Source organism: Fundulus heteroclitus, chromosome 18, assembly GCF_011125445.2.
Source record: "Fundulus heteroclitus isolate FHET01 chromosome 18, MU-UCD_Fhet_4.1, whole genome shotgun sequence".
Lineage (NCBI taxonomy): Eukaryota > Metazoa > Chordata > Actinopteri > Cyprinodontiformes > Fundulidae > Fundulus > Fundulus heteroclitus.
The window spans coordinates 9,710,203-9,720,312 of NC_046378.1; the positions used below are offsets into that span (position 1 = coordinate 9,710,203).

A 10,110-nucleotide genomic window follows, 5' to 3' on the forward strand; every position below is an offset into this window, starting at 1 on the left:
GAATATTGGTTATTTCTTTAGCATCACATGGAGTCAGAGCATTCATCAAATCTACATAAGAAGGACTTCATGTGAAGAAAAAATACAACATTTTGGATAGCTTCCAGAGTCCAGAACTAAATGCCACAGTGAACCTCTGGGGGCGTTGATAATAAATGTCCCTCAGATCTGATAGCTTTGAAGAAGTTTTGCCATGTAGAGTATTACATATTTTTGAAATGAAGGCACAGAATACAGTCTGACTCCCACCTTAGAAAACTGAAGGCTGAATTTGACTCAAAAGGTACTTCAACATAACAGTAGTTTAAAGCTGTGCAGACATATAACACCAGATAATTACTAATATTTTCCTGTTAACAGCTTTTTGAGTTGGCCAGGATATACAGTGGTTAAAATAAGCATTGAACATTTCTGAATAGGAGATAGGCACCAGCACCACTCGTGACCCCAATAGGGATAAGCGTGTTAGAAAAGGGATGGATGGATGGATGGATGGATGGATGGATGGATGGATGGATGGATGGATGGATAGATGGATAGATGGATGGATGGATGGATGGATGGACATTTCTGAATGTTCCACAGAGCACCGTTGGAGCTAAAATTCAGAAGTAGAGAGACCATAAGTTCACCATAATATGAAGGTAAGACGTAAATTCAAATTGGAAGACTCACCTGGCCACACCTGCAACCCAATAATTGCCTTGTCATGTGTCCGTGCCCTAGCCAATCTGAGTCAAGTCCTCATCCTATCATCCCTTAAAACTTGGCTTATAAGTGCTCCATCCACGGAATTCCCTGCTCTTCAACCCTCCTCCATTGACCTCTTCATGCTTGCAGGCTCCACCTGGCTCCTTCTCTCCTCTGGCCTCCACCAACAATGTCCGAACCCTGGGGGGGAAGACATCACAAAACCCAAAATGACCATCCAAGATCATACACATTCAGAGCTTTCACGTCTTTTACCGGGGTTCAAGCACCAAAAAGTCAGTAAATCTCTCTAATTGCCTCTGTTGTCTGTGTGAGACTCTCCATATTGAACTAGCAATGGCCATATGGCCCTTATAAGATATCTGATAGAGAATTAAAACAAATAACCAAAATAATTGTCCAAAAGCCAGGGAGTACTCCCACAGATCCCCAGAAAGATCTTGAAATAGTACTTTTATCCTCATGAAAACAGTAAGTAATGCACTCAACCACAATAACTTCTGGTTAGGCTCACTGTGCTTGACTCCACTGTTAAGGAATAAAGCGTATGAAAGGTTTTTTTGTATTTTAAAAACCATGTTCAGATGAAGATGAAGAATGATTCTGCCAATTATACCAAAACTGCTATTCCAAAAGTTACATTTTGGTCCTCAAAAGAGTGTCCTTTATCCTTCAGGTGCAGGTGAACAGGTGAGTCTTGTCCTTAGGAGGTAGCTCTCCTGTGTTGAGCCATGCGTCTGTGGAGAGGTTGTTTGGTTTCTGCAATATAAAGATCAGAACATTCCTCACTACACTGAACTGCATACACCACTCCGCTCATCTTAGGTTTGGGGATTTTGTCCTTAAAATGGGCCAGCCTCTTGATTAATAGGCTTCGCTTACTTACTACTCCTACTCCCTGGTTGGCTCCACTGCTGCTCTGAAATGAATTGTCTCCTATTGTACCCTTGTTCGATCCGATCAGTGTTACTTTTCAGGTACTAAATGAGGCAGGTTGACAGCTCAGGACTGAACAGGCATTCTGGACTTCTCAAGTACTTATAAACCAATCCATTCCCACCTCTACAGGTAATTGCACAGTTGCTGTGTGTGCAAATTACCATTTTTGTCTGCTTTTTCTTTTGAATCATTGCAAGGTTAGATGGAGTGGGCAGCAAATATTTGCAATACAACATAAACAAATCTGATTGTTTTTACATACAAATGTGAAGTTTAATGTCATTCTGGGGCTTAATGCATAATTTTAACTGACATATAGTTCTAATATTTTCTAGCGTGATATTCTGGACTATTCAGAAAACATCTAGGGCTTAGCCCCAGAAGCCCAGGTAACAGGTCTAACAATGCTAGCCTAAACACACGCACCACCATTCAAAGTGTGCCTGTATGACAGGTGGCATAAAGCCAACAAATCATAAGCTAAGTTAACGCTACATATATACTACCTCACTTTGATATTTCCTAATTATAAAAGGGGTTTTATTGATCATCTGTGATCATCATCTTTTTGGCCCTCTTTTCATGTTATAAAATTATATCTACTCTCACCAGACACTGTGTCAAAAGTACAGCAATTAGTGGACACTTGGCAGAGAGGGTTGGGTGAAAACATGTTTTTGGCAGGAGGTGGCGAGGGTTACACTACCAGATGATTTAATTTGCTATTTATTTTTTTGCTGGAAATTAAAATAAATAAATAAAGTCAACAACTTGAAATATGTTGGTTCATTATTTTTTAGTGCTTATTTTCACTTTCTTAGACTAGTTATTATTGGATTCTGTTTCTTCAATGTGTTCCTCCCTATCTACCTCTGATTTCATTCTCCCAGAGTTCTCATAGTCTTTATTGCTCTCTGTTGTTGCCCATACTCATCTAGTTACTCACACCAGCTTTCAATGCCTTCTCTCCTCACTCTCTATATAAGCTGTCTGGTTTCACCCTCTCATTTGCTGGCTCCTCTGCTATACAACCTCCTGTATGTTCCTCAGCTACTTAAACTCTGAACATGTCCTTCCTGCTTTTCCGTGGACTTTTATTAGTTTTACTTAATTACCCCATTTTTGGCCGATCCTGCCACTTATATTCAGGTGTGACTTATATATCAAATTTAAATGATAATTCATATTGACCAGTATGAACCCAGGAGTTTACAGTATATAGTCACAAGAGGGCTCAGTAGGCTTGTGAAAACTACCCTGCTCCTGTACCACTTAAAAATTAATTGAAGCATTAACTTATGGACAACAAAGACTGAACATGTTTGTATGTTGTTTCACTGTTTCAGTATCCAGTATGCAGCTCAAAGGGCCCAGACTGCAACAGAACCCTCTTACTGGGCTGTCTGGGAAGCTATTAACAGCTTGCACTAGCTTAAAGGTCTGCTGTCTGGGCGGGTTACTACTTCACTGATGCACGTGAACTTTATGTTGCTCTGAAACATCTGTGCGGTACTGTTAGCTTAGCACGTAGCACCGTTTCGCTCACGGTCTAATTTAGACGTAATATTTACAACTTTCAGCGTAACGAGCATACTTGAAGAGAAGTTGTCACTCCTTTATTCCAGATGTGTGCAGGGTTTGCTGTTAAAAGAATTCCAGTGCTTGAATCACGCTTTTAACTATTGTCCTAATATCAGATGTTTGGGCTGACATTCACCCAACAATACCTAACAGACCCAGAGTTATTTATTAAAACATTAAATAACTTAAAATGTGTAATGGCACAACAGGTACAAGTCATAACTCTAACTGTGTGTATTCCACGGAAATACCCCTCCTTGACTCACTCACTCATTCACTTTGAAGTCAAAGAAAAAACCCTTATAATTTTATTTGTTGCTTTATTTGCCACTAAAACACACAGCAATGTACAACTGAAGTGCTCACAATACATCACAGTACAGTATTCAGAAAGCAGAAAAAACTGTATTTTGCATTAAACATATCAACACAAAACAACAGGAGTGGAAATAGTTCATTTCTGGAAAGGTTTAAGACAGGATGTTTTAAAATAATTTTTTTTTTTTTGATCAGGTACATTTAGTTGTAGAGGTGCATCGCAGCTGTCTTTAGCTGTACTGGTTAGTTAAGTTACTGCCATCTATATTTCATGTTTACATATTTTTTGTGGAGCAGAGTTAGAGAGACCCTCTTCTTCAGCAAAATCATTACATTTTCTTATGCAGAAGTGAAACCCACTCCATTCAACAAGGGAGGTTCGCTGAATACTCTAGGGACCACCGGTATAATCAAAACACTGCAAGAGCCAGCGCGGAATACCAACTCCGGTTAAGAACAAAGGAAATGGAAATCAATAGCAGGATATGCAGATTTTTTTGACAGCTCGACACACAAATGATCTTTTGGGAGTTTGCCTTCTTTTGCCTGTGCCAGGTTAAAATAGCAACTGAGATAAAGAAAAAAAAAATCTAAAAATGCAACACATGGTTAAGAAAGGGCACAGCATTACACCTACTTATTTTTGTGTGAAGGTGTTCCAAAACAATCAATAAGAAATGCAATGCATTACAAGCACAGCTAAAGCGCCCAAGGCATGGTCATATCTTTAAGTGCACACTAGCAAACTCAGAAATTCATTTAAAGCTAAACACTGCATTATTTAAAAGCTGAACTTCATGTTTTATGCACAGTTGTATTTGTCAGTTTGACGACACTTGAGAAGCTTGAGGAAAGTCTCCATCTTATGGGCATCTTTCTTGAAGCAAGTAAGCAGGGAGTAGTCACGCAAAACAGATTCCAGCACCTCTGGCTGCACATCATTCTGGACTGTACCTTGATCACTTTGAACTGTGGACAGCGTGCTCTCATCCAGCATCTGAGTGGGTTGAAAACATGTCAAAGATTTGCAGAAAAATATACATTTTATCTCTCAAACAATACAACCACCGGAAGGTTATTTCGATTCTACGTGATAGATCGACATATAGTTGTGTGTTTTGTGAAGTGAAATTATATATTATATGTGCTTTTAATTTTTTTTTGCAAATCAAAATCTGAAATGGGTAGCACATCTGTATTCAGCCTCCCGGAGTGTGCAAACGTCTTTCAGTTGCAATAGCAGCTGCAAGTCTGAAGTATTGGGCATGTTTGTAAAAGGAATGCATATCTAGACACTAATATTTTTCCCCCTTCTTATTTGCAAAATAGCTTAAACTCATTCAGATTAAATGTGGAGCTTGCATCCATTCACATGCCCATTACCGTATTTCCATTGTTTCCACAATGTTTCTCAGTGGGAATTGTGTGTTCCCAGTGGTGTACCGTTTTAGTTTTTCACAATATGCTTTGCATGTACGTGAAAAAGTTCTGTTTTAATCTCATCTTTTTTCCACACAAAAGAGTGACTTTAGCTTTTTGCTGTTTTGTCTATTAATCAGTGCTCTGTAATATGCTTGCAGCTTGGGAACCCTTTTTATAACTTAACCTGCATTAAATATCTTCATAAGTCTATCTGACCAGTCTGGTGGGTTTGTTGGTCTTAATCTTATTGTTTCACTAGTGTTCTCTAACCAACATCTAAGGTCTTCACAGAATAGTTTCATTTTCAGCTGGATTTCTGAAGGCAATAGGTTGCATTTGTTTTTTTTTTGTTTTGTTTTGTTTTGTTTTTTTAGTGATGTAAGAGTAACAGAGGGTTTAAAAATGCATGCCAGACTTTTCACAGATTTACAGATTGGGGAAAAAAATGTTCTTCCATTTTGCAATTATGTTCTGTTTTGTCTCGGTCTATCACATAAAACCTCAATAAAATACACAGAATTGTGTAGTTGTAATATAAGAAAATGTAGAAAAAGTCAAGGGATATAAATACTTGTGTAAGGTACTGCAAACATCTTTACTGCATGTTTGTTTGCATACAGTAATGTAAAATAAAACAAAAAAAATGTTCACCTTCTTGATGAGAACCACCACACCTTGCTCCAGACTGCTAAGTTTCTCAGACACCCACTTTGTCTTGTTGAGCAGCATGTCAGAGGCGTGATCGTAGCGTTCCATTGTCATCTGCAGGTAGGCCAAAGGTTCGATCCAAGACTGGACCAGCATCAGCACAGAATGGAGCAACCATTTGTCCTGCAGAGGAAAAAACTCGGATAAGTACCATATAAGTTAGAGTGGATAAAGAATTACACATACTCCACATAACAGATTTTGTTGGATGCTGGTCATGTTTACTTGTCCCCGTTTTGTACCTTTGTTAATTTGAAAATGTACTACCCGACATTTTCAAGTACCAAATGTGCCTTTTCCCTCTGACCACGTGTCAGTTCTACTAGCTGGATTTTTGTACCTGCTATCAGGTACAAACATCCAGTATATGAATCAAAAAAAATATATACAGTGTGAGTTGGAGGTTAAGCAGATCTATTTTGGTTCAATGAGGAGTGAGTTTTAATGTTGCATATTCATTAATAATTCCCACAAACACCATCACAGTCATTTTAAATAGGCTGTTATATAAAGCCTTCAGAAAATAATATACAAGTAGTATCAAAATATATTGAAACTTTAACATTTCTGTGATTATTTGTCTTCATAATTTATCAAATTTACTTAACAACCATGACAAATAAAGTGATACCTTTTGGTTAAGTTTAAGTGTACAAATGAGTTGGTTTATAGAAAATGGAAGAAGGAAGGGACTAAGCTTGGGTACAAAATGAGGGTATGAACGAGTGAAAGGTCAAACTGCCCTAGAAGAAACAAAGTCAGCTTTATGTCACCTTAAGAACATTTCCAGGATTACAGAACTAATGTCTCAGCATGATCTTGAAAACTAATCCACACGTTTATCTTTAGTCAAATGATTACTGCAACGGTGTCTTAACAGGTCTGCCAAAAAAGTCAGTCAGACAGCTGCAGCTGATCCAGAAAGCTGCTGCCCACGTCCTCACTAAGATTAAGGAAGTAGAGCACATCTCCCCAGTTCTAAAGTCCTTACACTGACTCCCTGTATCTCAGAGAGTTATAGTTATAGTTCACTGAAACATCTTTAGATTAAATTTGTAGTCCAACTTATCTTGACCTCCTGCTACAATTCCACTGCAATTCAACAGTAGGTTTTCTTTTCTTATGTTCTATTCATGTACAGGACTTTGAATTGCCTTTTTACTGAAATGTGCTATATAAATAAATTGTGATCGTCTTGCCTTGCCTAGAGCATTTTTTTTCTCTCCAAAATATTAAATTAAAATATTTATTTGACTTTGATGAAAAACTGCTGTAGAGTATCGAGTATAAAGGGTCATTGTGCAAATAGCCATTAAACTGGAAAGCAGCCAATATTCCAACAAAAAAAAGGGATGAGAAGAGTTATTTAAACTGACAGGGACCTTTTAGTACATGCATTTCTAAAGAGCATGATAATTGTTATTTGATGATCAAACTCTTTAAGATATAAATACCATTGCAAAAATATATCTTGGTGGTGCAGTAAACATAAACAGTGTAAGCTGGAAAACAACATTTATAGATCAGTCAAATCACCTTTTCCAGCGCTAAATGGCTCAGTTTTGTTCCTACCCTAATTACCAAGTATTTTTCCTAAAAGGCCATGCTCTGCTGGATTGAAGTCAAAATGTCTTTCAACATACTGAAAGCCCAGTTTCTCACAATGTATATGCATTTTCTATATCATTTCACAGTGTAAAAGGGTTTCAGTTAAGGCAGCAGACAATAACCTTTACCAGCCTTTTTCTGACAGTGAAAGTAGACTTGTAACATGAGCTGCAATTGTAAACCTCACATAATTCAATGGATGGGAGGAGGAGTGCACGAATACAATAACACAGCAGGCCATGTAGTCATCAAAAAGAACCAGTGATTAGCCTCAAATCTTCAACCTGTATATCTACACAAGGAGAAACTGCTTTTCTATGCATCTCTCATTCATTCTACACCTTGTACATTAAAATCAAAGGTGCAAAAAAAAAATATTAGCAGATCAAAACCAAAGATTTCATAAAGGACACAAATCAACCTTTGCTAAATGGTAACCATATGCTTACGGATATTTGCTGGATTTCACTTTTGGAGCTGGGGATGGGCAGGGCTCTGGTGATGCATGCATACGCAGCCTGATTACTCTGGAGCCTGAAAGGAAATGGGATGAACAGCTCCTCCTACAGAACAATGACAAAAAGGGAGAAGACGGTCTACATTTGTTAAACACAGAAAATCTATTTGCGGTATGCCAGTGTATTTGTTTTGTCAAATATTAACTTCTTAGTGGAAATATCACTGTTTGCAAAAGAAATGAGCAACAATCTAGTTGACTGTCCTACCTAATCTGAAAAAGTAAAAAAGGACACACTAGGAAAACAGTGACAAAAGCTTTATCTCAGTTTACCACGGGAGACACAGCATATCCACATTTTGCTCTTCGGCATGGGCTCATCTGAAGAACACCATGCAGCATATTCGCTGTAACAACCCATGCGTCGTTCCATTTCAAAGGACCATTCGGATTCTCTAGTCACAAACTGAAGGGAATTCAACAAGGTGAAAAAAAAACTGTGCTTTCAGTGTTGTCACATTCGCATTACCCTGCTGTGGGCTTGCTTCTTCAATAAAACATCAGACGGGTTGTGGAAGATTACTTTGAAGCCCTGAAGTGAGGCGATGATCATGTCAGAATCAAAAGCAAATAACAGTGTGCATCTAACAGAAAGAGCCAGGGCTTATGGTCTGGTATAATGTTTTAAAAAAAGGCCCACAAAAAATAATTCAAGTACAGTTTGGGAAGTGAGGGGCTTGCTTTAAATGGTGCTGCTAGACTGTAAAACTTTTAGTAAAGACAAATCACAAAAATTATCACAAAATATTCACAATATATAAAAGTATGTATATTGTACACCCCTATTAAATTGTCTAAATTATTGCTTTCAAAATGTTTATTTTATATTTAATAAAAATATATATATACTTTAAACAAGGTCGTACTATGGTACTATGGTACTGCGGTACTACACATGAATTGTTTCAATGAAATTGACAAATGAGACAAACAATTTAATGCCTTTCCTATTTTATATCCCTATTTTTAAGAAAAACGATTTATTTTTTTAAATAACTTTCACACGATGGGATAATTATGTGGCATCATGATGCCACTCCACAGGGAGACAATATTCCATGATGGCAGACTCGAGCAGGTAATCAGAACATTACAGCAAGACCACAACATCCACCAACACAAGCAAACAGCATCACCTGACAACTAGGCAAAATAAAACTGTCTGACTGCACGTCAGGGGGAAAAAGCAAGACTTAAGTATCGCATTCAAGCATCACATTGACAATGTTGATTGTTTTGTCAGGTTAATAATCTACTGCACACGGACAATTTAACACTCACAACAGAAGTACTAATTGGTTCATAGACATACACACATGTTAATTCATGTCCAGCATATAAACATGATTTTGGCAGATTTAGAAACCCATCTGTTTGGAAACCCAATATTTCTGCAGCCAAACTATTTTTTTGTTTTTACCAAAAAGATAAGATGCTCTGTCTGAGCTTCATCTTCTTTAGCTAGACTTAAACTCAGACCATGCCTTAGCAGTGGTCTTTTAAATAATATCTAATGGACACAATGGGACAACCAATCACATAAATAGTTTTTTTGTCTTTTAAAGTGCAAAATTGTGCAATAACTCATTTTATGATAATATCAGTGTTAACTCACAAATAAAGAGCACAGTTCCTCTGAGACGCGGTAGATTAGCTCAGCATGATGGATGACTCGGTCCAGAAGTTTCTCCTGGGAGATGGAGGTGCAGCGGCTCAGGCTGCCTTGATCATCTCTACAGTCTAGTAGGGTGCTCGCAGTAAGTTGCTGGGACCACAATAACAGGGCCCATGCACTCCACTGAATGCCTAAAGTTGTATATACATACATGCATGCAAAAAAATATTTCAAAATCAAATGTTACAGTGCAAATATGGGGAACCAGTTTTATTTAATTGTAACTATTGTTCATACTATATTTATGCTGATATAATCGCAGAAGCCATTTCTGATACATTACCTGTCATGTGCATCATGTCTGTGTTCTTCACGTTTCATTGCTACATCTTTGTACCGACTACTTTATAAAGCCTGGGCAGGCCATGCATAAAGGAAAAAGGTCTTACGTAGGTTCTTGTAAAAAGATACTGTTCTTCCTAAACCCATGTAGTTCTTTTCTACTGCATAATTATAAGATTGGTACTCATGCAATAACAATTAGTTTGGCTATCAGAATGTATAAAAAAGTATAGTAATAATATTTCATTATTGACAAAGTGATTAATGCAGTTACAATGTTTTCTTTAGCAGTCAAAACTAACAGGTTGTTGGACCACCTGCTTATCAGGAATCATTGGGTGGTCAAACA

General features: G+C 37.6%; 1 protein-coding gene across 3 annotated transcripts; it reads right to left on the reverse strand.

The window, feature by feature from the left end:
• Positions 1-3,534: 3,534 nt before the first annotated feature.
• On the reverse strand, positions 3,535-9,793 carry smtla (somatolactin alpha). 3 transcript variants are annotated; one of them, XM_036150259.1, is made up of 5 exons: positions 9,763-9,793; positions 9,420-9,610; positions 7,737-7,850; positions 5,623-5,802; positions 3,535-4,546 (listed from the first exon to the last, which is right to left on the reverse strand). In XM_036150259.1, exons 1-5 carry the CDS (start codon positions 9,776-9,778, stop codon positions 4,352-4,354), a joined length of 696 nt encoding a protein of 231 aa, XP_036006152.1. In that variant the 5' UTR covers positions 9,779-9,793; the 3' UTR covers positions 3,535-4,351. The 3 variants fall into 3 exon arrangements, with proteins under 3 accessions (XP_036006152.1, XP_036006150.1, XP_036006153.1); XM_036150257.1 differs by lacking the exon at positions 9,763-9,793 and having other exon boundaries at positions 9,420-9,632; XM_036150260.1 differs by lacking the exons at positions 9,420-9,610; positions 9,763-9,793 and adding an exon at positions 8,078-8,157.
• Between the last annotated feature and the right edge of the window lie 317 nt (positions 9,794-10,110).

Bases quoted from the DNA above. Each gene is read 5' to 3' on its own strand.
- smtla (XM_036150257.1), bottom strand. From the start codon at position 9,632: ATGTATGTATATACAACTTTAGGCATTCAGTGGAGTGCATGGGCCCTG. The intron at 7,851-9,419 runs GTGAGTTAACAC...ATTGTTCTGTAG, and splicing joins AGGAACTGTGCTCTTTATTT to GAGGAGCTGTTCATCCCATT. The intron at 4,547-5,622 runs GTGAACATTTTT...CAACCCACTCAG, and splicing joins TGGTGGTTCTCATCAAGAAG to ATGCTGGATGAGAGCACGCT.